At 39.2% G+C, this 27,434-nt stretch overlaps 1 protein-coding gene across 7 annotated transcripts in view; it reads left to right on the forward strand.

Moving 5' to 3' along the window:
• tle2b (TLE family member 2, transcriptional corepressor b) overlaps positions 1 to 27,434 on the forward strand; it is an 80,415-nt gene that overhangs the window by 9,741 nt on the left and 43,240 nt on the right. For 6 of the 7 annotated variants that reach the window (XM_077535503.1, XM_077535506.1, XM_077535505.1 and 3 more), the window contains 2 exons: positions 182 to 245; positions 11,226 to 11,270. In XM_077535503.1, coding sequence (XP_077391629.1) covers positions 182 to 245; positions 11,226 to 11,270 — 109 coding nt within the window. Of the gene's footprint in view, positions 1 to 181; positions 246 to 11,225; positions 11,271 to 19,183; positions 19,202 to 27,434 lie in introns of those variants that run through there. The other variant, XM_077535509.1, reaches the window with a different exon arrangement.

The following is a 27,434-nucleotide window of genomic DNA, read 5'->3' on the forward strand; positions in this document are numbered from 1 at the left end:
TTAGCATCTTGGTGCCATGTTGAAATGACACAACTCGACTGAGATGACGTTTTGTATCTGAAGCAGTCGTACTTGGGGTACTTCTTCGGGAAATATTGTCAAATGTTCCCTATCTCCCGACGAATGTCGGCGGGTTGCTGTTAACCATCTCATTTGCATACCCTTGTGTGTCCTTGTGCAGCCTCAAGCTGGAGTGTGAGAAGCTGGCCAGCGAGAAGACGGAGATGCAGCGCCATTACATCATGGTGAGTCGACTCACAGCTCTTAGAAACGGTGTTAGTTCAATGCATTTGCTGGTTGAGAAAGACGTTGTGGCCGCCGCCATCATTTAACTGCTCGTCCACTAGATGGCAGAAGGTCCCATTTACCTGTTTGTCTTTGTATTACCCTTCAGACAACAGAATAATATGTAAACAAGCTCAAATGGTTGCCGTGGTAATGACAGCGATGTAAAGATCTGAGCTAGCTTTTATCTCTTGCAAATATCTCAAAAAGTACTTTTCAAAACTCTCTAGCACATTTCTCCATTTCCCCCCTGCAGTCATCCCCCCCCCCCCCCCCCCCCACCGTTTTTTCTTCTTTTTTTTTTAAACTAGTCTCACAGCCTGAGCTCCTCTTTGTCGGCGTCTATGAGCGACTAAAGACTCACATGTATTGTAAGCCTTTGTCTGTGGTACAAAATCCACGCAGAGCCGAGCAGAATTTCATAGGCGGCGTCTGCAAAGCTGCTCGCCTTTCATAAACCTTGGAGGGCAGGCCGGATCAGGACTTTAAGCTGGATAGATAGATGCGCAGATGGAAAGGCAAGAATGTAAGAATTGAATGATGGCGTGAAAGATGGTGTGATAAATGTGCAAACAAATGCAGGGTGAGAAACCAATAATCCAGACATAAAAAGTATATGGCATCGGTTTTCTAGAGAGCTTGTCCTCATTTCCTCATTCATGGTTACAATACCTTGATAAAAACACTTGGTATTGGCCCGATACTGATACCTGCTATCGGCACTCTCTCATCATTACAACCCAAAAACGTTTTTAATACTTTGTGCTAAACTCCCCAAAAGCTATTTATACGTTTTTTGTTGTTGTTGTTTTCATGCTAGAACATACATAATACAGGCTTTGATGGCGCCTCTTACCTGAAGAGGTCGCTTAAAGCAATGGTAGTTATTAAAAAAAAAAAAAAAAAAAAACGGCCAGCAGGTGGCAGCAGAGTATAAAAAATCAGCCATGGCCATGTTGCAACAAACTCTTTTTCCCAGTGCTGTCAACAGGTTTGTAAATAATGATGAAATGAACTATATTATAATGCAAATTGCTGCAAAACAAAAACATTTTTCTTTTGGTAGGTTCCATGTTTTTGAAAGACGGCAATCGTTATCGCAGAGAGCCTTCTTATGAAAATCATGTTTGATGTGAAAAATCAAGCAAAAATTCTGAAAATTAGGCAATATTAGCAGTGAACCAAAATACTGTGACGCGATGCTTCCCATGCAGGGTTCAGAGATGACAGTGAGCGTGAAGAGGAGGAGGCGGAGGCAGTGGAGGGATATTGAGGCTCAAAGGCAAAGATGACTTGAGAGAAAAATTGCTCAGTGTCAGACTGGAGAAAAAGGGAGTTGTGGATGGATGGATGGATGGATGGATGGAAGGAAGGATGAAAAGAAACTGGAGAAAGATAGCGACGTAATGCGTGTGTGAGTATATATGCACAGACACGTAAATAATGTGAAGCAACAACGGCCTGGCTGTGCCCACAGAGGAGATAACCCAGAAGGCTATATTTAGCTTGTTAGGCCTGTCATCCACACTGAGGCCCATTTCCATCTGGGGTGTGTGAGTGTGTGTGTGTGTGTGTAGTCGGGTTATGTTTTTTTTTTTTTCCCTGCTCTGCTCGCCACGCCGCACTGCTCCTACCATTACTATTCATCAGTTTTAGGATCTCTATACCAGGCCGAGACGCTGCAAGCAGGATGACATCAGACATTATTTGGTTGTCTCCGTGTTTGCACCTCACTACATTTTACTGCTCAAACGGCATCATTGACGTCTTCATCTCTGATAGGAAACGTGAAGATTTTGTCGCCTGCGTGTTCTTCATTCTCGTGCTGATTTGTAGTCTTCCGTACGTCTCCCGAATAAACTGTTGCCGCAGGGAAATATAAACTGCTCCCGTTTGTGCATTTTCCTCAATGGCAAGTGATGTTTACAAGTCAGAAAGGCTGTCAAGGTCTTCAGAAAGAAAAAAAAAAGGCAAATATCATAATCAACGCTGCACTTACGATACGCACGCACTGCATATAAATAAGATGTTATGAAAAGACAGCTTTATTTATTCATATAGTCCGATGTGATGCGACTGCATGAAAGCAAAAAATGGAAATATTAAACCAGCTATGCCTAATAATGAGCTGCAGTGTTAAAACATATCCTGCTTTGTGAGATTCTTGCTTATGTGTACAGAACAAAATTATAGTGGAATCTGAAATTGCAAACTTAATTGGTTCTGTGAGCCCGTTTATAACTTTAATTGTTCATAAATCAAAGTATTGTTTTCCATTGCAATGAATGGAAATGCAATTAATCCGTTCCAGCCCCAAAACTAAGTTATACATAACTTTTTTTTAAACAGTGTGTGGTTAAATATAAATATAATGCAATATAGAAATAAGTATTACACTATTATAACTAAATACAACATTTCCATTTGAGAGTAGGTTAGACTATGATTGATACTGGATGTGTGATTGCCTAATAAAGTTTGTTGCCTAGAAATTCCATTCCGATTGAATCAACTGTGTTTTTGAGTGGATAATTACCATCATTTTCTTACTACAGCAAAGGACTCCATAATAAAATATAGTTGCGACTTCATATTATGAACACTTGCTATAGGATTTTCAGCGTTTTTTTTTGCTCCTACAAACAAAGCAAAGTCAACATGGTGCCCCTAGAGATTGCTGAGGGAATTACCACTTTCCTTACCACCGGTTTATTTATTCGTCGGTTATTACGGTGACCCAGTTATCGCTACATTGCGTTAGTGGAACATGAGTTAAGCAGCAAAATCCAGCCGTTTTTGTCCATCTTAGGGGACGGCCATTTTGCCACTTGCCGTCGACTGAAGATGACATCAATGTTGCTCAGGTCTCAGGTAGCAACCAATCACAGTGAAGCTTCAGAAAACGGGTGTGTTGTGGGTGGCCGTTTTCCTGAGCCCTGAGCAACTGTGACGTCATCTTCAGTCGACAGCACGTGGCAAAATGGTCGCCCCCTAACATGGATAAAAGCAGCTGGATTTTGCTTCATAACTCATATTGCACAAATATAATATTAATCAGAATGTCATGTTTAGACTAGTGGGGTCACATATAACATATTATTGTCAACAAATGTTGAACCTTGACTTCCACTTTAAAGAAATATCTACCCTGTAACTTTTTGACATCTTGTTGGGAAAGGGATAAAGAATGCTTGGTGATTTCAAGTGGTGTTAAAAATGGTCCTTGCACACCTGCATTTACCGCATTTTTGAATAAGGCTCTACCTAATAAAATGTGGAATAAGTCGAGGCAGTAAAACCACACTATTTCTGTCTGCCAATTGATGGAGAAACTAAAGCTAAAAAAAAAATACACTTTTGTTCTGATGAATATCACAATATTAAGGCTTGACTTAAAAATAAAGCCCCCAAAAGCAAGCATTAATAGTTGACAGCTCACAGTGCATAATCACATTAAGTGAGTGTGTGTGTGTGTAGGAGAGAACGAAAGGCTCTGCAGGGGTCCGCTGTTATTAATCGGCCGTGCTGTGGAGACAAAATATCGTTTCATCAAAATTCAGAATGGAAAATAGCGACTAGATTAAACCGAGTCGCCTTTGCGTGTGTTGTAAAAGACACCAAACAAATGAGATATTACCTAATGATCGCATCAAAGTGTTGGCGTCAAAAAAGCTGCTCTCTTGTCCTTGATTCTCTTGTAATTTAGATTCCTGACAAATAAACAGAACGTTTAGTATTAATTTCTTTCTTGGCTTGAAATGCAGTCATTAAATGTGTGGTTAGACTTGTTGTAATTCTTCAGTACTTGACCAGGTTGCAGTAGTCGACCTCTGCTTGTGCTGGCATGTATGTACTACACGTGTATACTATCACATTTCTCTCAGCCTCTTTCTCTACACGCGGCTCCTCTGTCAGATTCAGAATGACACGTCGTGTTCAACATTTCAGCAACTTTTTCCTCTGCAACTCCACCAAAATGGGGAATAGCAAGGGAGGGGAGGAGCTGAGGATAAGGCGGTGGAAGTGATAAGAGAGTGCTGAAGGAGGTGTATGAGACCGTAAAAGGCTTGAGCATGACAGCGGGGAATATTAAATAGAGACAGGGTACAGGTGTCAGGGTACAGGTTTTGTGTTTTTGATTATTCTACCAATTATAACATTGATAAGCGGAGTAATCATTTAAAAAAAAAAAAAAAAAAAAGTTTCCGTTAACTCATTCAAACCCAAAAACGTGTAAAAACGTTTTTTAATGCTTGGTCCTTCACGCCCAAAAACGTGTTTACACGTTTTTTTTTTGTTGTTTTTTTTTGTTTTTAATGCATGAGCATCAAAAAGGCTTTGATGCAGCTTCTGACATGAAGAGGTGGCTTAAAGCTAGTTACTAGGTAGTTATTTGAAAAAAAAAAATCGGCCAACAGGTGGCAGCAGAGTATAAGAGATCAGTGGCAACAAGGTCTTTTCCCCAGTGTTTTCCACAGGTTTGTGAATAATGATGAAACTTAGCTATTTTCTAATGCTAATTGCTGCAAAATGGAAACAGATGCAAATATACTTTTTTTTTTTTTTTTTTTTTTTCCTGATGAAGAAGAGACTCCAATCTTTTTTTGGTAGGTTCCATGTTTCTATAGAAATAGAACACAATATTCTGTGGGCCTTGCAAAATCAGTCAAAACCCAGTAAGACATCCGGGAGCAACGGGGGTTGCTTCAGTGAAAAATCTGAAAAATTAATGAATGAGTTAAATAATCAAATGTGAATGTCCACTATTATATCTGTGACTTTAAATGTGTGTGACTTTGTAAGATTGGACCTGGTCTGGTGAGTGATGTGGGAGTCAGTGAAGAGAGCGTTGTTGAACTCAGCTGTTAAAAGGTTTGCACAGGCAAAAACGAGCGCAAACTTCAACAACAGTTTGGCGCGCCGCCAGGCTTATAAAACACTGGGGGAAACCCTGCTGTCAAATAACATGTTGGCCTAATATGGAAAATATTTGAGGGAAGTGAATACCTACTCAAAACCCATCATAAAAGAAAAATCTTTTGCCCTGGAGCAAATATAAAAGAAATGATGATGTAAAAAAGATGGAGGACGTGTCGTATAAAACTGCTTCCCAACAGTTTGGAAGAGATTTGTGGGGATTGCGATTCCCTTCCAAGAGTGGGACTTTAGGTTCTCAGGATTTAAGAGGGCCAGATGCAGGGGAGGGATTGATGTTTAAGAGCCTTAAAACAGTCTGACGAGTCTCAAAACAAGGCGGGAATAACGGATTAAGAAAAAGAAAAAAAAAAAAAGCACAGACTCAGGTCTCTCTTCAAATTCCCGCTTACCTCCGCGGTTGTGTTGACTGTCGCTCTGATGAAACTGCCTGCAAGAGGTGCTGATGGAGTCCTCACTCGCTAACCTGACCTCCGCTGTGCTGAAGACCAACCCTCTAATAAATGATTTAACATGCTGTCAGTGTCCGTGTATGCGTGTGCGAGTGGGCGGCTCGATGAGCGAGACAAGCTCACCCTAGAGACGGCGAAGAACAATGCATTTTGCAAAGGCTTTTACACACATGCTTGCCCCCGCACATACATTGCATTCACACATGTGTAAACGGCACTCCCACACACCATGTTTCATGAATCCACTAGCACGAGAGGTTTGTGGTACACACACGTCAACGTCCCCTTTAGATAAACCACCTTAACACTTGGGAAGATCCTTTGAAAGCGCTAGCTTACCTTGCTGAATATATGAAAGCGAGAAATAGAAGGAATTTCCTCAGTGCCCTGGACAATAACTGCTGGACACGGACAAATGAGCAAACGCTCCCTGGAGGCTGCAAAAGAAAGTGGGACTAAATAAATATTGGTCATAGTCAGAAGAACATTACAGGTCTTTTAAAGAAGATCGAGCTTCTACAGAAGTAGTCACAAACTTGTTTTCTTGGGCCCCATGAGGACGAGAAAAGTGATATAACATTAAGAGTCAAAATTAATCGAATAATCGTTTGGGCCCATTTTTTTTTACTTTAAACCTGTCCAAATCCTCTGATTTCAGCATATCAACAGTAATTGTTCACTGATTTCTGTAGTCCTTGATGAAAGAAGACTGATCATCTTATGTTTAATCAAAATAAGACATTTGCAAACATCTATTTTTACTTTGGAAAACAATGACCAAACGGGTATCATAGTACAACATCAACCCACTTTTTTTTTTTTTTTTAAATCACTATATGAATACAAAGTACAAAATAAACACTAATCACTCATTAATAAACAGTAATCAAGGGGAAAAATGTTTTTCTGTAATACACTTTAATACAAAATTAAAATAAATCTGGTTAGTCGATTATTAGTGACAGCCTACTAAGAGCCTTTGACTGATACGGACATTCAAAAATGTAAAATTGTGTTATTAATGATATTTTCAACACAGAATATTTAGAAAAGCGCCACAAGTGTAAAATTAAGTTTGAAGTGGAAGTGGAAGAGGCATACGGATGCTAATTAATTTCCGAGTTACAGACAATAAACAACTGCGCTAATTTTGGAATTTGTGAGCTGAAATGACCAGGACAAAACTGAAATGAGTTTTGCAATAGGTGGTACTGTATGGCATGACTCCTTCTTGTGATTGCTCTCAAGTCAGCCATAAGATCATCCAAAATCTGAAAAATTACATTGTGAATAAACTAATTGTGATATATGTTTTTGTTGCCATTTGACAAATGCTTACATGAGCGGGAAATTTCTTACCTGTACTACGCTAGCACCACTTAGCATACCGGTCACTCAGGTGTGAGTACCTGGACAGTCACAACAGTGATCTTATCGCGTTTGTCCCGGCATTGCGGAATTCCTCCGCACAGGCAGTGTTCTACTCTTTCTGTTACGACTTCGATACAATCTCTGAAAATTGTTGGCTCACTTTTGTCACCACGTTCTGTCTCGGACAGTAGCAACACAAAAAAAGGCGGGGGGTAAAAAAGGGGCGGTGAAAAGCGGACTATAGCACATTTGTGCGCACGTTCACACATGGGCACGTAATCAAATGACATTAATAACATTCCTAAATAAAATGTTAAGAAATGGTGCTCGTGTTTTGTATTTGTAACATGCTAGCTAGCATCAAGCTAAGTGGACTGTTATAAGGCAAAGCTGCTTTACATTGATAACCAGGAGGAACCAACGCACACGTCTTTTTGTGTGATCTGTGGGTGGCCAGTATTTGTCGTTCCTGCTTAATGATGTCAGCCAGTTGGTTTATTGACCGTCTGTTATGCACACACACGCGCGCGCACACTTGCTGTGTCAATCGTCTACATAAACACGTACGTGCTAGTGCTCGTATGCGGCGCAGAGTGGTACGAATCACCACGGGGATTATATAATGGGACGCGATGGGGGATGGTGGCAGTTAAGTGCGGATAAAACTATTAAAAAAGACACACAAAAAAACAGTTTGGCACTGTGATTTCAGCTGCAGTGTAATTATTATATTCAATAGTTGTTATGTTGTTTGGTTCTTTACAATAAATACTGGATACTGTTTACCGTCATTTACCGTCATTAGCGATTTCAAAGGTATGGCTTCCTTTAACCATCCAAATCCTTTTTTTCATCAGGTATTCAGGCAAATAGACAAACATTTCAGGATAAAAAAAAATACTTGTCACTTAAGTTTGCCTTGATTTTATTTTTATGAGCGCATCACAGGAGCTTCCCTCCCAGTGATTTTGGAATGCACTGAATGGTATTTTTAATTAAACAGTTTCAAGGGAATGTGACAGAAGTGAGCTGAGCATCTTTCTTTTCACTCTCTGGGCTTTCACATGTGCACATCTGTCAAGGCTTCTTGAATGTTGCAGACACCAATTCAAGCACTGCCTTGAACAGAACACGCCAGCATTGCCCTTATACATTCCTTTGCATATTGTTGCACTCGTATAAGGAGTGGAAGCGTTCTTGCTCAAGCTGGCAGTTCAAAAGCAAGTCGTTCTCTCTGTCCACCTGAAAACGCGTTTGCAGGCTGTAAATTTGATGTCGATTTATAGAATCCTGTTCATTGTCAAAATGGAGTCCACTAGTCGCTCTTGATTCACTCGGTTGTCTCCTAGTAGTCTATGTGGCGTCAGATATGTAAAGCTGAGCTGTAATATTCTCCTCAATACAACATTGGTGTAGAAGCAGGAGTTCAAAACATTTAGAGAGATTCAGAATATTATAAAAGCAATTGTTGACATTCCACCTGGGTGATCAAGGAAACTTGGCCAAATTCCCATCCTTAGCTAAAGCAACAGGTGTAGCAGCAGCCATATTAGCCAAGAAGCAAAGTGATTTCCAGTTATTTAATTAATCTTTTCAGCCCTAGCTTTGCACATAAAACACACGTTGAATGACACTGAGTAAGAGTATGGACCTCTGCCAAGGCCAAACATTCGCTGAAGACTTCCAGCTAGCTTTACATCTATCCATTTTTAGAGCTCTAGAGGAAGTCAACCATGAACATTTCTTGACAATAATGTTATATGTGACCTCACTAGTCTACATATGACATTGTGATTATGAAATGTTTAATAACGATTAGTAAAATCACGATGTATGCCACCATAAATGTTAAATGACGTCAATTACGTTTTTTTTTTGTTTTTTTTAATCAATGGGCAGTGCAACATCTAAGTGCAGCGTGCCTGGTCAATAGGTTGTGGAATCAAAAACACTCATTAACTATGGCCAGCAGATGGCGGGATTGTATCTCTTTTCAATTGGCTGCCGGTGTATCATATTACAATGAAACATGACAAAATCTGATGAAAATAAAACGTTTTCAAGGATGATGTGAATCATCAAAGCCTTTGTCATATTAAAATGAGGCAGTAAAAGAGTTAATATTACGTTTGTAGAATATGAGTTATGAAGCACAATCCAGCTGTTTTTATCCATCTCAAGGGGTGGCCATTTTGCCACTTGCTGTTGACTGAAGATGACATCTCAACGACCAATCACAGCTCACCTGTTTAATGAAGCTGAGCTGTGATTGGCTGTTACCTGACACATGAGCAACTGGGATGTCACCTTCAGTCAACAGCAAGTGGCAAAATGGCCGCCTTCTGATACTGATTAAAAACTGCTGGATTTTGCTGCTTAACTCATACTTCAATGCAATATTAAGTTAATTAAGTTAATGCAATATTAACCAGAATACCATAGTTACGCTAGTGTGGCTGCACAGAACATATTTTTGTCAAGAGGGTCATGTTGAGCTGTAGACAGACAAGCATTCACACTCATTCATACATTTGCATCTTTAACAGTAAATTCTTGGCGGTAACGCTGGAATGTTTCCCAAAGCGTTTTTCTAGTTACCTAACATGCAGTTTGAGAGCTTGAGAGTAACCCATGCAAAAAAATAATATTTTCCCATTTTTAAGAATACACTGGTTCTACTGAGGATAAGCGGTACAAAAAAAATGGACTGCTGGATGAAAGCGCGCCTGACAAAGATGGCCTGAGTGAGCGTTGAGCGTAGCGTAATAGCAGAAGTGAAGAGGCTGACGGAGAGAGAATTAATAAGCAGAGACAGACAGGAATTGAGTTAAAGAGCGAGGTGGCGGTAATGATGGCAAGGTGAAGGAGAGGCTGATGAAAGATGGCGCCAGGGTGAAAAGAGACTCTACAAAGTCAGCACGTCACATGCCTTTTATGTTGACGCCACTCGGCGAGCGCTTTAATAGCTTTGAGTTGTCAGGTGCGACGTGTGGAGTGTGTGTTTCCATACGTGAAAGAGATTCCGAGATGCTTTGCATTGGCTTTTTTATTTATTTATTTTTTTTGTTCCGGCGTGCCTGTGAGAGCGACGGGAAGAGAGAGTTAAGCATGCGACTGCGCTCGACAAGGATGAGAGAGAACGCTTTTAAAAGCTAGCGAATGAAACCAAAGATTGGCAGAGATGACAAAGAGTGCCGTGGACTGGAAAACTAAAAACACCTGAGGATGACTCAAGAGACTTATACAACAAAAAAGTGAAAGGATAATTGGCAAGAGGGACAAGGAAATGGAAATAGATGCAGAGTCAATAAATGGGGCCCTCGAAAGGACCCTAAAATGGCCGCTACAAGCAAAATGGCTTTTTGGGTGTGCATTTGTCGAGACGTTTGTGTCTTATGGTAGATATGATCCAAATTTTAAGTTGCTAAGTGGAACTAGCTTTGGGGCTAAAAACAATGAAAGAGGCACTCCTCAGACCGTGTTTGGAGGTTATGGTACGACTTGGTATGACTTTTTGTGGTATTGGAAAGTCCACAAAAATGGCAATTTTGGTGGCTTTAGACAACGTCAATGGCAAGTCTTTGAGTATTTCAGGTATCACTGTTCAACTTGACTTTTTTTTTTTTTTGGCTGGCCATTTTATTTCTTCAGGGTTATGCAAATGAAACAGACCGAAAACCTCTTGATACTTAAAAAGAACGACGACTGTCCTGACCCGCTTGAGTAGCAGGACGGGAATAAAGTGGAGAGGAAACGGCGAGACTCTCATCAGTCAGACATTGTTCATCCAGCAGCGGCGGCTGACTTTGTCACGCTGTCGGATCCGCGCTGACACGCCCGTACGTTTAGTCAGCGGGCACATGTACGAGCGACGCAGGTTGGCAGGTATTTAGTCAGAACGCGCAAACCCGGTTATGTTTACTGGTATTCACACACGCACAGTCATGACGAGCATGGGAAAACGCATTTTCTGCTGCAACCAGCAACCTGCAATGATACTTAGCAGGCACATCCAGACTCTCAAGTTGGAAATCATATGAGAAGGTTGGAAAAGAAATGACAATATTTACTATATTAGGGTAATAATTTGCAATTACAAGAAGTAGTTTGTCTTATAATACGTAGTTGATTAAATTCAAATCAAAACAAAACATTCTGTGTCATTTGTGTTTGTCTCCGCAGTACTACGAAATGTCTTACGGACTCAACATTGAGATGCACAAACAGGTAAGAGAGTCTAAACTTTTCTTTTTAACACTGTTGGGTGGCTAGTGGAGCAGGAACATTCGTACCGACCAACCGGTACGTGTGTATTTGTGTTGTGAGTAGGCGGGAGGAGGTCATTGTTTTCATTTTACGCACTCAAACAACAACTGCCACTTTGTCGTTTTGTGTGGGCGGGGGTTTATTTGCGTGATTTTTGTTCAACGCCTCCATATATTTAAATGAGGTCGGCAAATTAGCCAACCCATTATTTTTTTTTTAACTAATTACAGTCAGATGTAATTAGTGTATGGTTTAGTTTCTACATTAATGAACAAGAAGTTGCCTTATTACTGCATGTTGTGATTATTGTTGTGTTCAAAATTGAGAGAGTCGCACCAACCAGGGTGCTTGTGACATTCAAAAAGTGGTTTTGTGTTTGTAAAATTCCAATGCAGCCAATGGAGAGCTCCCACACTCGGCTATTACCCCGTAATCACGGTGTCATTTGTCAGTTAAGGTAATTATAGTGCGCCGACATCTAAACAGTGACTTTCCGTCTCAATACTTGCAGCGCGGTGCAATAACACTCACTTGAATGCGGCACTTTGTCTATCACTATCACATCTATCAAGGATGCATTTTTATTCACTGTTTTACACATACTTACTTAATATAGTACGTAAAATTAGGTACTGATATGTAATTTTTTAGGCTGATGCCTATTATGATATTTGGGAGAATATAATTGTATGCAAGGGAAAGCGCAAGAATAAGGAATAGACCGATTATTGGTGCTGATATTCAGCATTTTGACATATATTGGCATCGGCCTTTTTAAAAAAATCTGATGAACAATAATACAGTAGATTAACTCTTTTACTGCCAGACATTATCTAAAAAAAAAACAATCCCGACAGTGGCAGCCGATTTCAAACATTTTCACATCTTTCAAGGGAAACAGAATTTGTGTGCTACGAATACATAAACATGGTGGATACTATATGAAAGGTTGGATTCCATTCTTTCATTTGAAAAAAAAAGTATGTTGATACCTGATTCCGTTCTTTTGTAATCACCATTTGAAAATAGGTCGAGTGACATCAAGCGAAAATGGAAAAAAATAAGAAGAAAACAAGCTTTTTGTGAAGATACATTTTCTGCACAACAGTGACTTTGACACGAATATTGTTTTTGTTTAGTGACACTCTGTGAATTAGATTTAATGTGACAAACGCTTTGATTATTCACATCATCCTTGAAAATGTTCTACATCCTAAGATCCGCCATGTTTTCATGTCATCTGATACATAAGAGCTCATCAAAGAGTTACAGTGCTGCCATCTGCTGGCCATAGTTAAGGGGTGTTTTAGGATTTCACAAACGAGCGGCGCACAAGACGTCGCACTACCCATAAAAAAACATTAACGTCAATTAACGTTTTTGGCGGCATTCATCTGGATTTTAGCATACGTCATTAAACGTTTTTGGCGGTAAAAGAGTTAATAGTTGGAGATTGTTTTTGTTTTCTATTTTTGTTAAATTTTGACGTTAATATTTTATTTTATTTACTTTTTAGTGAAAGTAAATAGCGGCTCCAAATATTGTCTATCAGCCTCCTTGATTACTAATATTATGCAGTGTCGTATCGGCTCTAAAAAACAAAAAAAAACAAATATTGGTCTATCGCTACCGAAAAATCTACAGCTTTTGAAAAACTTGTAAGTTGAGGCATTCATAAGGCGAAGTACATTACCACAGTATTTCAAAAAGTTGGTTTATATGTATGTCTGGACAAAAAGCGGTAAACCATAAAAATGTCCATGACTTATTTCCGTTCGACTCTCGCTTTTGAAGCTCTTGATGATGCGCCATATTCTCACATAAACCAGCTCCTCTCTGGTCTGCAGCCAGAAACATGGGCCATGTTTGACAACAGGAAATCCATTAATGACTTTTTATGGCAGATTCTTTGCACTTAGTAAAAAGCAAGACACATGCACAATTACTGTGACAGATGGATGAGTTGCATCGATTCCAAAAGCTGACACCGGACCAGACACGAGTATCGACGGAGAAACGCAAGAGAATGAGATGGGGAGTCGGGAGAAGAAAACCAACAAGGTCATAACTTTGGTTTGTAAAACCACATAAAAAAACACAACAAAACAAAAAAAACTTGAGGGACGGAAACAGTCACATGCTGTATTGAGTTCCTCTTGTTGCCAAGTAGATTAAGTTATGACCTTTTTTTTTTTTTTTAAATATGGCATTGATTTGTGTGTTTGTGAATTGAAAACAAACCTCAGAAAAGCACCGCAGCTGAAAGGAAACAGCATGTGTGGACACTTTTTTTTTTGAGGAATATTACTACTTCGAAATAAATCACTGTCAAATAAGGAATTTTTACTTGCACAGGCTCGCTGTCACATGCACAACATTTTTCATTTGGGACATGCAACAGCAAAAATCATGTATTCAAAAGACCCCTCTTAATCAATTAGTTAATCACTCAGGGTTATTAGTACATTAGGGCTTCACTGAAAAGAGTAAAATAGTAAACTGTAAAGAATATAATAAAAAAGAACGTTTTCAAGATTTTTTAATTTTTTTTAATTTTGGAAGAATAAAACCCAAACAAAACTGTCTGTGATCAGCAGACGTTTATGAAATATTCTCCAAAAATCATGACTTTATTCTTGTAAGATTAGAACATTTTCTTCTTTAAACCATTATGACTTTATTATCCTAAGAGCACATTTTTTTCTGTAGAATCATTATTATTATCACGGGTTCTATGGTTTCCAATAGTCTAGGAGGACCACGAAGGCAACATGAAACTCTTTTCATAAGATACGAACCATTAGTGTGTTGGTGCGGTGTTGCCGTGGTTACGGGCCAGTCATTTTCCAAATTGGCATTAAAGTTGTTGTTAGCTTGCCGTTTAGCATGATAATTTCCACAATGCTAATATTGCAAGATTCCGACTTTGTTTTATTTATTTTTTTAATCATGTAGCAGTCTTTTGTTGACGAAAGATGCAATTTTTTTCTCGAAAAATATTATTTCTCACCATCTTTTTTTTTTTTTTAAATTAAAACTTTTGTCTCATAAAATTACAACTAAATTGTCATAAAATTAGAACTTTGGACCACTTTATTCTGTGAACTTTTTCTTGTAAAAATCGCTAACCTGTGCTAGCGCAGTTAGTAAAGTAATAATTACATTACCCAAAGTGAGGAAAATCTGTACAGAAAATAGTTTTGTTAAAAAAAGAATCACTTGTAGGCCACATCAAACCATCAAATGTAAAACTGTAAATACAGCCGACGTGTTAGTAACCTCAAACAATGAACTTCATGAACAGGGTCTCTGTATTTTGTTCCATTTTCTCTTGATGTAAACGTCAGATGTAAAAAAAAAAGAAAAAAAGAAAACTTTGAAGTTACTCGGCGTACCCAGGAACTAACGATGATCCTGAAAAAATGTGTAAAGGATGGAGATAAATTGAAGGGATGAAAGAGGGGAGCGTAAACAGGAAGGATGGAGATTAAGCGGCGATTGATAAAGACCTCTGAGAAGAGATGAAATGAGACGAAGCTGGAAAAGAAAGCAGCCGAGGGGGGTGGAGGAACGGCGAAAGAAAGAGAGACATCAAGGAGCTGCACTGAGAAATAATGAATCATGAATAGATTGAACGGTATCTGCTCTTATTTCCTCTCCTCCTCCCTTTTCTGCCGCTTCCAGCTTCCTCTTAACATCCTGTTATCGCTCTCTGTCTTCCTCGTGCTCATCATCATCATCATCATCATGAGCAGCACGGCCGTTGCATGCTCCAGCATTAATTGAGCTGTAACATCCCCCCATCTCTCTCACTCGCTGCTCGCTCTATCTCCATCTTCTCTTCTTCGCAGGCCATTTGAACTCTGGATATAAAATTGTCTGTCTCACGTATACAAGTCGTGACAGTATGGATGTCCTTCCGCTCTTCCGACATCTCCTTTTTCTCTCCGCTCTCGGACTTTGAAATTCAAACCTACAGTGTAGTGTGACGCACTCGCTCGCTTCGATGGCCAGACTGTGCCTGCACGTTGTCACGCCCTGACGAGTGTGTTGAATGCATGAATGAGGTGGAAGGCTTTGCTGGATCGACCAGTCCAGAGTGCTCTGAGCCTGCTGCAGTGCCGCCTGTAAAAAAAAAAAAGAAAGAAAAAGAACAAGTAGTAAGACAGGGAATAAGATATTTCTTTGCTGTCATGAGAAGAATCTATGCTGAGTAGGGTGCCCCCATCTGGCTGGTTGCAGAATGACCACACCGATAATAACTAAGATGGATCGTAGTGTTGTGTAGACTTCCACCAAGGCAGAACAACTCATTCAAAAAAAATGATGACCTATCTGACAGGTGCGTTTGTGTATTGTCAGTCAATGAAAATTTTGTCAACACATATTTTTCACTGGACGAAAACTAGACCAGACTAAAACTAATAAACAATAACTGGGACTAAATCAGATTGTATTTTTGTCGACTAATGAAGACGAGGCGAAAATCTACTTCATAAAAACTGGACTAAAATGTATGGACATTTTAGTTCATGAACAAAAACGATGTGAAAGTGATGTGATTTTGGAAAGTCTTGTCTCTGCTAATCTGCCACTGTGACACTGTCATGTGACACGCAGTGACACGCCCCCTTTCTAATCTGCAGCTAGCGAGTGCATCGACAATAATTTTAATCCGATCGCTAATTAATGCTGGCTAACTTACTAGCTTGTAGCATGGAGCCATAGCAACCACTTGATATACTGTAATTGTGTAAATTGCTTTTCATCAAAAAGATGAGAGAAAATTGTATGTGAAATAGTGTTAGATCCTAAATGTTAATCATAATCTGCTTAAAAAATACAGGGATTAAACAATTGTCCTGACTAAAACGTTGACAGTTTTTGTTGACAAAATTAGATGATTAAAATGATATTTTCTTGGACTAAAATAAAGACTAAAATGCTAGATTTATAGTTGACTAAAAATGGACTAAATAAAAGCAATATGAGGTTGACTAACTATGATAAACATGAGCAAGTTTGATTGAAACTGGACTAAAACTAAGACTAAAATTAACAGTACTCCTCATGTTTTTCAAGAAAGTGTGAACAGTTCCCATTCATGTAATGTAGTTTGTTTGAAATGTATCCTGCAAAAGTCGTTCCTTTCTTTGGTTTGAGTGGCCAAGATGGAAGTGTTCTGTCTGCCCTTGTAAAACCTCCACAAATGCCCTCAGGACATTTAAACAGGTGTGAACGTGGTTCACATTACTATCGCCGTGTGTCACTTCGCTCTGTCTGGAAAAATAACTGTGTAGCTGCTTGTTCATTTTAACCCATTAATCACCTCACAAGATGACAAATGAATATCAAATCTATCATTTGAGTTGCTTTTTGCTTTTTGAAGGTTCGGTTTTATAAATTCTTCAGTAATCCTGAATGAAATTCTGTCGAAACAGATGAAACTACTGTCGAGGGAATACTGACTGGGTGATGGATATTGCGAGGGGGGGAAAAAGCATACAGCAGCAAAAACTGTATTATGAGAACAAAAATATGAAGGAAACACATTTCTTCTGTTACATAAATATGTAAGATGGTCGTAATAAGTCATTAAATGCACTGCAAACATACCAATAATCGGCCGGAATTTGAACCAGACTAACTTTTTTTATTGATATTCAGCAAAGGCCTGTTTTGTTTGTTTTGTTTTGTTTTTCACAATTGTTCTGTGCTCATTATATTCTTTTTCTGCCCCTACAACTCAGAAAATATTTGGGGCCAAAAATCATGATTTTGCCCCTGTAAGGTGAAAATACAGTAAATATGTCGGCGAGAATTTGAAAGCTGGAAAAGATTGCCTCCATCTAACCATTTTCTGAAGCGCTTAACCTTCCGAGGGTCAAATAGGCTTCGTAATTGTGAAAAATCAAGCCGTTCTCTCTGCTCTCAAACGCTGTAGGCGTTTCCACTGATTCCACATCTCTCCTGGCAACTGTCAATCAGATTTAACGACTGCAACATGTCAAAACCAATTCTGCTTACTTGGGCCAACATGTTTGATTCACTAAAATATAGCCACTTAAAGTTTTATTTTTATTTTTTTATTTTCATGCCGTGAGAACGAGGCACTCTAAAGCAGATGTGCCACTGCAAAGCCCTTATGAACATGCTGGCTGTCAAATCTGACTTAAAAAAAACTAAATATTAAAAAATACCCACTTCTTGCGCTGCACAGGCACTCACGGTCAACAACGAGGCATGTCCTCTTTCAACTCTTTCATGTCCACGCCAGCCAAATACCCTCAAGTTGGACTTTTTTTTTTTTTTTTTTGAAAAAAAATGAAAAAAATCCCCCTTCCTTAAGTTTTTTTCTCTTTGTGATATTAGTGCACTTATGGTGAACAACGAGATGCTCTAACGTTGTTATGTTTCAAATAAGATTTTAACTCTTTATTCGCATAATATCACGACGCTAAGCTAACTTGGGCTGTGGAGGTGCACAGGGGAATAGAGGTAATAGAAGTAATAATCCGACAAAAGACAGGCTTATAAAGACTGTGAATCAATCTGATTGGTTGTGGCTAGACATGTGGGTAACAAGACTGACATGGAATTACTGATTGACCAGATAGAGATTAAAGATTCCTGACATCACATAGCGTCTTACCAGTTGAAACTAGATGCTGGTTACATCAGTTCAAAACAGACACTTGACCACACGCTCATGAACCAAACATAACCCTTGCATGGCCTAAACATAACCCCTGCATGACCCTAGTCATGACAGTAAGCATAGCCCTTGCATGACCCTAGTCAAGACAGTACTAAGCATAACCCTTGCATGACCTTAGTTATGACAGTACTAAACATAACTCTTGCATGACCCTAGTCATGAAAAAAGTAGCCATGCTAGCCCGAAGCGCACATGCTGGCTGTCCAGTAGGACTCACCAAAACAACAGTATCATTTAAAACTTCAGTTGTCGACCATTAGATTGTGCAATTGGTCATAATTGTTGTTGGGGCTCGATGTTTATACACCACGCATCGTACATCCCGTACAAGTACCAGAAGTGGCTGCACAAAGGCACACAGCGCTCCAAAGAACAGGACAGGACAGGACAGTCAGGACAGTGTGGATGCTCTGCAGCCAGCCGTTTTCCTCTGTGGACTCGTGAGGACGCACCAAGCAGCTGTCTGTCCTTCCTTCCTCCTGCACGCCGCTTTTCATTTCACCACAACTGCGTGTCTTTGTGTGTCCAAACTCACTCAGCCATGACTGCGTTTTGTGCACTTTTCTTTTCCACACTAAAGTCAAGGCTGCGTGTGTGTGTGTGTTGTACAGAATTTGGCTTGAGCCGTGACCTGAATCCTCATCACAATTGGGAAGGGAAGAGAGAAAGAGAGAAAGAGCGAGTGATGAGGAGGAGGGAGCGAGAGATGCCTTCAATTTCAACTCAAGACGTCTCTTTGTAATAGGATTGGACTTTTGCTCGCTCTCTCGCTTTCCACGTTTTTTTTCCCCCTCCTCGCTCTCACTTCCTCTCAACTCCCTGTGTCAGTCCCACCACCCAGCCAGCCGCTTTGATGCCGTCGTTGATATTATTTTTTTGGTATTTAAAGAGCCAGATTAGCACCAGCGTGCGTATGTGGGTCAAATCAGCGGTCAGATGACGGCGTGTTGTTTGTGCCGTTTATTTGCAGACGCTCTGATCACTGATGACTCTCGTTGCACATGTTGCGGCGTCTGTGTGCTCTCGTTGTGTGCGGCGTTGAGATTTTCTCTTCCTCTCTCGCTGTCTGTATTGTGTGTGCGTGTATTGCTGATTTACACACAAGTGCGTGTGAAGGAGCTCATTGGTGAATAATGAGGCAAAGCGAGATGGAGCAGGATGGAAGCCGTTAGAGGTGAGACAAATTAAGCAAAAGCAATGAGAGAAAGAAAAAGCGAAGGGAAAAATGTGATGGGACAGAAATTAACTGAAGAGAAAACGGAATTCCCATTGAACGAGCCTTTTAACATAACAGTTTTGTTAATCTGCGAGAGGAGATTTTGGGTCAGTCTGTCTGCAGAGAGAGAAAGAGGAATTTAACACGTAACAATGACTCAATAATTCTTCTGTTAAGTAAATTTGCTCACTGTCAGAAATTAAACTACGTAGCTTAATTCAATTCATCCAAATGTGGTCTACCTGTGATTTTTTTTTTTTTTTCACATTTTCAAACATTTTTTTTCAATGAGAATTAGAATTACTCAAAATAGAAAAAAAATGTGGATTTATTTAATTGAAAGGGACAATGCACATTAATCAACATTTTACAATGTAAATGTGCCCAAGTTAGCTAAGTCAAGCTAATTTTCATTGGCAGTCCCTTGGACGGATGCAAAAGAGAGTCATTAAAATCACAAATCAATTTCCAACAATATACGATAATATAACACGAGTACATCTCCTGTACAGTTTGATAGTAAATGTTTTAAATATATATTTGCAATGATTATTTTAACCCTCCTGTTACATTGCATGTCAAAATGACCCGGAAAATTTACAGAAAAAACAACAACTTAGTTTTAACTTTGTCTGCTGGGCTTTGATATTTATTTATTTATTTATTTAAAAAAAAAAATATATATATATATATATATATCAGTATTGTCTGCCCGCTTGTGGTCATTTTATGATCAGGATCTAAAATTTAGAAGAATCGAAATTAACATTAATTTCATGAAATTTGAAGAACAAACTTATTAGGATACTGAATATGGGTCTTTATTTAAAATTATCTGTCGTTGTTTTGGGCGAAATTGTATGTATCAAAAGTACGAAGTATTGGTACTCAGTAACAGTGACTTACTCAATAGTTGAGTACTTGTACTGGTATCGTTCTGGAAAAAAAAAAAAAAGTAATAGGAATCAAGCAAGAATCCAGGCAACACGGGCAGTGCCAGACTTGCAAAAATATATTTTATTGCAAAACATTCCCTCCATAACATGACGGGAACAGCAGCAAGAACATCCATCCATCCATCCATTTTCTTGACCGCTTATACCTCACAAGGGTCGCGGGGGCTGCTGGCGCCTATCTCAGCTGGCTCTGGGCAGTAGGCGGGGGACACCCTGGACTGGTTGCCAGCCAATCGCAGGGCACACAGAGACGAACAACCATCCACACTCACACGCACACCTAGGGACAATTCGGAGCGCCCAATTAACCTGCCATGCATGTCTTTGGAATGTGGGAGGAGACCGGAGTACCCGGAGAAGACCCACGCGGGCACGGGGAGAACATGCAAACTCCACCCAGGAAGGTCCGAGCCTGGACTCGAACAGCAGCAAGAACAGTCGGCATGATTTTATGTATGTGGATAATCTTACAATACATAAAAGCAAAATCTTAACTCTGAGCACCGAGCTATGTGAATGTCATAGAAGCGGAAGCGCCAACACACAAAAAAAAACGCTTCATTGTATTTGATTGCGTTGCAGGGGGGACGTATGCAGGCTGTCTGTGCAAGCTGGTGAGCTGGCACCGTGCGGCTATGACTAATAGCTGGAGAGTTATAATACAGCCAGAGAGGGAGAGAGGGAGAGAAGGAGGCTTGTTAGACTGCAACCGCCACCGGAGCGCCGCAACATTTGGGTCTCACACTCGCATGCCCTAGAAAAATTCCCAACACGTGTGTATTTTTAGAGGCGTCTTCAGCTGCGGACGCCGCTTGCGCACTCGATGTGGGATTGTCATCATTCTTATGGGGACGCTTTGATGTAATTAATGTACAGCGCTGCATTCCGCCTCTTCCATGATGTAAATATTGCATTTTGGTTGAAAGAATGGGCGAATGGAATATTCTATATAATGTGCGTGTCTCGTTTTATTTTTTTTAGTGTTTATCATGTGGACCTCTTGAAATTAGTTTATTTCTTTGTCGTTATTGATCTCCAGCCATTTTGGGGGTGCTTTCATGCACAAAAATATGGAGGACCAAAACTGCCAAAATTCAAAATGAATAAATTACTAAATCAATCAATGAATGACTAAAAGTGATATAAAAAAATATAATTAAAAAATTATATAACAAAAATAAATATAAAGGGAAATAAAAAGAACAAAAAAAAAATATACATTTGTAATTAATTTTTGAATTATATATATATATATATATATATATATATATATATATATATATATATAAAACGGCATCAGGTAACTCCATTCTTTTTTCATAAACTGAGTAACTGAACACCCTACATAGCCTGGACATAATTTCTTGAATAAAAAATAAATAATAATAAAAATATTAAATAATAATAATAATAATAATAATATACTAATTAAATTACAAATTATTTGATATAAAACAGAAAATAGTTACTTTAGATGGTATTGAGTTACTTTTATTATGAAGTAATTCAATCAGTTACTTTTTTGAGCAAATAATGAGTAATTATAACTAAATACTTTTATAAAGTAACATCCCCAACACTGGTTACAGGTGATCACGGCACATTGCTTGGCCGATCTGTGCTGCAGTAAATTTATTAGGCTCAGTAGTCGAGTGACTGACTGATGCGATGGTATGTCGTGTGATTTATTATTCTAATCCCTTCATAATACCTCTGTCGAGCATTAATATATAAAATATATCATGTAAAACAGAACGTCATGGTGTTCCACAAGGTCTAATTCCGGGGCCTCTGTTCTTTCTCCTTCTCTTAGCTCTGCTCTGAATCTTGTCTTTTCTGTGTACGTGTGTGAGCAGATGTGTGCGTGTGCGTGTGCGTTCGTGGCTTTCATGCTGGGAGGCTTTGCTTGCTCTGCACACAGCTCTTTGTACTGTATGTGTGCACTTCTCTGCTCTGTTTGGATTGCTTTTCTGTGTGCGCCCTTCTCGGCTGTGCGTGTGTGCGCGTGCCTCGATTTTGTGTGTTTAGCTGTATTTATACGTGCTGTGTGTGTGTGATAGTTAGTGCTTTGGTGTGTGTGTGTGTTTTGGCGCTCGTGTTTGGTTTTTTTTTTTTCTCTCTCCCTGTTTCCCTTCTTCTCCCTCCATAACAGCAGGGCCATCAATCAGAGGCAAGGGAGGGTGGTGAGGATGAGGATGAGAAGCTGGCGTCATGCCAGGGAAGACGAGCTGGCACGATGCCCAGAGGAGAGAGGGAAAAACGAGGCAGCGGGAGGGGGGTGGGGGGAAGATGAGAGAAAACGAGAAAGAGGGCAGGGAGGAAGGAGCAAGTCCAAGTGTACGGAGGGAAAACAGAGCGAGAGAGAGAGAGAGACTTAAAAAGAAGCAGAAGAATGGAAGGATGAGTGGGAAAGAAAAGAAGAAGGAGCTGATGTCATTGAACTGCTGTGAGCCTCAAACAGCAATCAGTGTCTGATTAGAGCGTCGCTGGCTACAAATATTGACCTTTCGCTATTCACACAGGGCCCATGTGGTCCAGTTTGCAAGCAGGGGGATTAGATAAGATTCACTGTCTGTTTGTATAGACACCATTCTCACAACAGTTTAGGGGATATTTACACAACAAGCTCATGAAAAGGGGCCATGTGTTTTTTTTATTTTCATGTTTTTACATACATGGGAGAAATAAAAAATGTTGTAATTAGATGGATGCCCATCCAATGCAAAAACAGTGCTGATGTTGGCGTTCACGCAAAGTCTACCCATACTGACTTCGACCGACTTCAGGTTGTTCCTCGCAAGTGAAGCCTTTGAACAACCTGACGTCACTTGGAATCTAGTTTTATTACTCTCCAAATCTTCCGCTGAAACGACCTTTTGTCGATGCGGAGTTCCAGTGCAGCCGTCTGGATAGACTTTCCCGAGCTTTGCGTCAATGCCTGCTCTAGGAGTTGTTCTTTGCATTAGAGAGGAACAATGGCCCTAAAGCTTCTCAAACTGGTGCTGAACTTTATTCGGGGACAGCAAAACGTTTTGCAGAGCTGTCCCAATGTCATTTTGTAACCAGAAATATACATTGGATACAGTGGTACCTCTACATATGAAATTAATTGGTTCTGGAAGAAAGTTCTTAAGTAGAAAATAAGTAAGTAGAGACGCATTTTCCATGTAAATGCCCTAATCCGTTCCAAGCCTCCCAAAATTCAGACATAATGATTTATAAAGTATAAAAATGCATCAAAACATGTAACAAATACATTTTACAATTAGATTATTGCACAATAAATGAGAGTTGTGCATAATGTAAAAAAACAAAGAATAGAGTAAAGAATAAAAATGATGGTCATTTACTTTTTTTAACTGTTGTCCTCGTCGTTTTTTGCCCTCTTTTACTTGAAAATTTCGTATGAAGGGACGTTCGTAAGTAGAGGTACCACTTTATAGACAAACATTCATTGTCACGTTCACACCGATGCAAAATTTAGCATATTAAAATGCATGTAAGAGAAACAACAACCCTAAACGAAACTCCAGACCTTAGGACTGTGATAATAGGCAGGCAACCACCACACATTCGTAGGGAAATGCGGACTAAGCAAAGATCTCGTCCAAAGATTTGTATTCCTACACACTTCCATTTATTCACACACTTTTGTGAATTCAATTCCTCGGATTGATTTGACATTTTCTGGCATTTATTTGATCGCTTTTTTTCCCCTCGATCCAGGGCAAGTAAAAGGTAGCCGTCTAGAACAAGCCTCCGCTCCTGCAGGGTCAACAATGTTAGCCGCGGCAGTCGATCACAAGGAGGAGAGCAGCTTGTGGCAGAAATAGACGAGATGTTAGTGATTTTTCAGTCAGTGAGTGGGATGAAACGCTCACCTTTCCTTCTTCCCGTCATGCGCGTTGAGCGAGTGGACGGGGCTGTCCTTGATGGCGGGGCCGAAGCCCACTGGGCACCGAGTTGCTGGCACAGGACGCTAATCACGTTCACTCTGCAAGCTTTATTGGCAAGATGAATGCGAGCGCTGTTCGTCGCTGTCATCGCGGAAGGCCAAACACAAAGCTGATCTTTCACAGGGAGTCCCTTGAGTGACACCTTCGAATGGCTCTTCTCCTTATCTGACTTGTTCTGCATTTCTGCTTCTGACAATACGGGATTGCTTTGAGTTCATTCAAGCGGGGATACACACAAATATGCGGATGTTTAATTTGTCAGATGACATCATATGTTCTTCATACCCTAAAAGTGTACTCACATTATATCGCCATAGGCTGTAGATAATTTCAGGTATTGCTAATATTAGGGATGTAATGATAACAGCAATATTGTGATATCGCGATATTAAAACTGCCACAATATATCGACGTTGTCATGTCACAATACTAAGAGCAGCATATCTGTTAAAAAAAAAAAAAAAAAAAAGTCTGGTTGATTTCCATTTGTGCAGTTCTAGCACCCTCTAGTGGTTCGTTTTTTTTAGTGCAGTTTAATTTTCACACGGCATGTTTTGGCCCTTCTATTTTTAAAATCCACGCTAATCATCAGTTGAAGGGTAACGTAATTTCAGTCAATATGTGTAGGAACTCAATTTGTGCTTGCATTAGCAAGTAAATTCCTCAATATATTATATTTATATATTTTTTATATATAATATTTATAATATTTTTATGTTTTTTTATTTTTATAACATTTTTCATTCAATATTTTTTTACAATTTATTTTACAATAATCTCCCCACAATATCATGATAATTATCATATCGTGACCTTCATATCGTGATTATATATATATATATATATATATATATATATATATATATACACATAATGGAAATATATATAAAAAATAAATAAATTATAAGAAATAAATACATTTAGAACATATAAAAATTTATGATTATTGTGAGTTAACTGTTGAAGTCATGCGATTAATTATAATTTTTAAAAAAATTACCACTTGACACCCATATTTTTTTTTCTTGTCATCACTTATTGGTTTGCCATAGCTCAGGCTCATGACAGTTTTCTGCGAAACATAATTCGGAAGTGGAAAGGATACCCTGTCACCCAGTCCTAGTCATGTCTTTTTCAAAAAAGTTGGCGACGAGAACAGACGATTTCAAGGAAAGCAGGAGACGGAATGTTTTTTTGATGAGCACAGGGGCACCCCGACATTTCTTCTTGAATGCACAGAGGAAGTTGAAATACAAGCAGACATGCTGAGAAGGATACAAAATAGCAGGGAGATGAGAGAGCGGACCAGGTTGCCAATCTTGGGCTCGTTCTGAAGAACCGTTATTGTTCTGAACTGTTGTTAATAAAGACTGACAAGATTGTATGTTTAAAAAAAAATACTACCAGTTACAGTTCAATACTTTTTGTTCCATTATTATTTTTGTTCACTTAACACCTCCCCTAAGACGTCTTGTGTTTTTCCTTGTCACGATAAACTATTCATACGTCATTATATGCAGCTGTTGTTTACTTTTTAAACTATACCCACAAGTGTATCTTTCCTTCCCACCTGTCTTACTTTTCTTTCCACCTGTCCAACTTTTCCTAGAATCCATTTTGACAGCCATTGTAAAGCTGACAGGCATGTGTAAAAAATTGCACTCTGGGTTTTCACTACGTGGGCAGAAAGAAAGCAGGGCAAGCACGAGAGATAGCAAAGTAAGCTCCAGGGAGATTTTTTCATTCTTGGGGTGATTCTGGAGCACTGGACCTGGTGCTGGTGTGAAAACAGACGTCCTCTTATAGGATCCCTCTCCTTGTTTGACAAAACCATGGCAATCTGCGGCTGTGCATGACCTTTCAAACAAAGTATAATAGAACGGTGACCAGTGTGGACAAGTCGAGTGTGCTTAAGGAAATTGACAAACAGACGATCGCAATTACAATGGAACACCCCAGAAGTGTTGTACATTTACAAGTGAACCATCTGTTGTTTATAATTATTTTCATGATATATTTAGCAATTCTTTAGGGACCTCAAAATCCCCCCAAAATTATTTGCAAGTGTATGTAGTGCTAAAAATGTCACAAACGTATTTAATAGCTTACCAAACGCAAAAAAAAAAAAAAAAAAAAAAAAAAACTCATCAAGAGTGAAAGAGAGAAAAGTAGCTTAATGTGACACCAGTTTGGCCGTGTCTATCAAATTCAACAGGAAGTCAGCCATTTTTGGTAAATTCTATGAGGGCTTGTAATTTGTGAAGAATGAAGAAATGAGTTGCAATGAGAACGCCTTCACCATCTTCCGTAGGTTTTTTGATGGCAACAATTTTTGCTTAAAAAATAAACAATTCAGCTTTAAACTAAAATCAAAGTGTAATACAACAGTAAAATGACATATTTCTCAGAAAATGATTGGGCGACTTCTCTTCTTTGTGAAATAACGATACTAGCATGCTAGCCATGCTAGTTAACATGCTAGCTAGGTAACAATTCTATCTTGTTGATTTCACCAATTATAGACATACTGACTCACAACTGCTTAAAAAATGTTCCTTTCAAGACAAGTTTTATATTCACGTTACTTTGAAGTTATCAATGAGTGATGGGTGGCACTTTTGTAAACGTTGAGTTGGCAATATAGCCTCCAATGGCAGACTCTGTACGTTAGCATTTTTTGCGTATCTTTCGTGTACCAAGCCGCAGTGTCAGATGATGGAAAGTTTTAATGGTTTTTGATTGAAATTGTGACTTTTCATAACAACGGTATACATGTCTGGGGTGTAGTCCAGCTTTGGCACGAAATCATCTGCGATAGGCTCATCCCCTCCCCATCATGTGAAAATTGTTTTGAATTCACAACAAGTTGGAAGCCAGCCACCATCACGGAACAGATGTGTTCAACGTAGGAGGTTTCACCACATGTTGAAATTGCAATTAAGAGTCTGTACTGAATTTCAGCAGTTTTGTCAACAAACTCAACATATTCACATTTGCTGCATAATTTATGTGTAACAAAAAGAAAGAGGCAAGGTATTGTATTTTCTACCTTTTCCAGACCAAGGTTGACAGTAAAAGGCAACAATCAATCAAATTATGCCGCCAAGGTTGTGTTTTGCTGTATTTCAAATAACCCTGAACGGCACTGGATACGATGTGAACCCGAACACGTTTATTTAGTTTTTAAGAATGAGTTGCCACAAAGTACTTGGAAGCTCTTTTTATTTATTTATTTATTTATTTATTTATTTTGCAATGCTGCTGATGTAAATAGTTTGC

The sequence above is a fragment of the Festucalex cinctus genome, chromosome 10 (genome assembly GCF_051991245.1).
Source record: "Festucalex cinctus isolate MCC-2025b chromosome 10, RoL_Fcin_1.0, whole genome shotgun sequence".
Classification (NCBI taxonomy): Eukaryota; Metazoa; Chordata; class Actinopteri; order Syngnathiformes; family Syngnathidae; genus Festucalex; species Festucalex cinctus.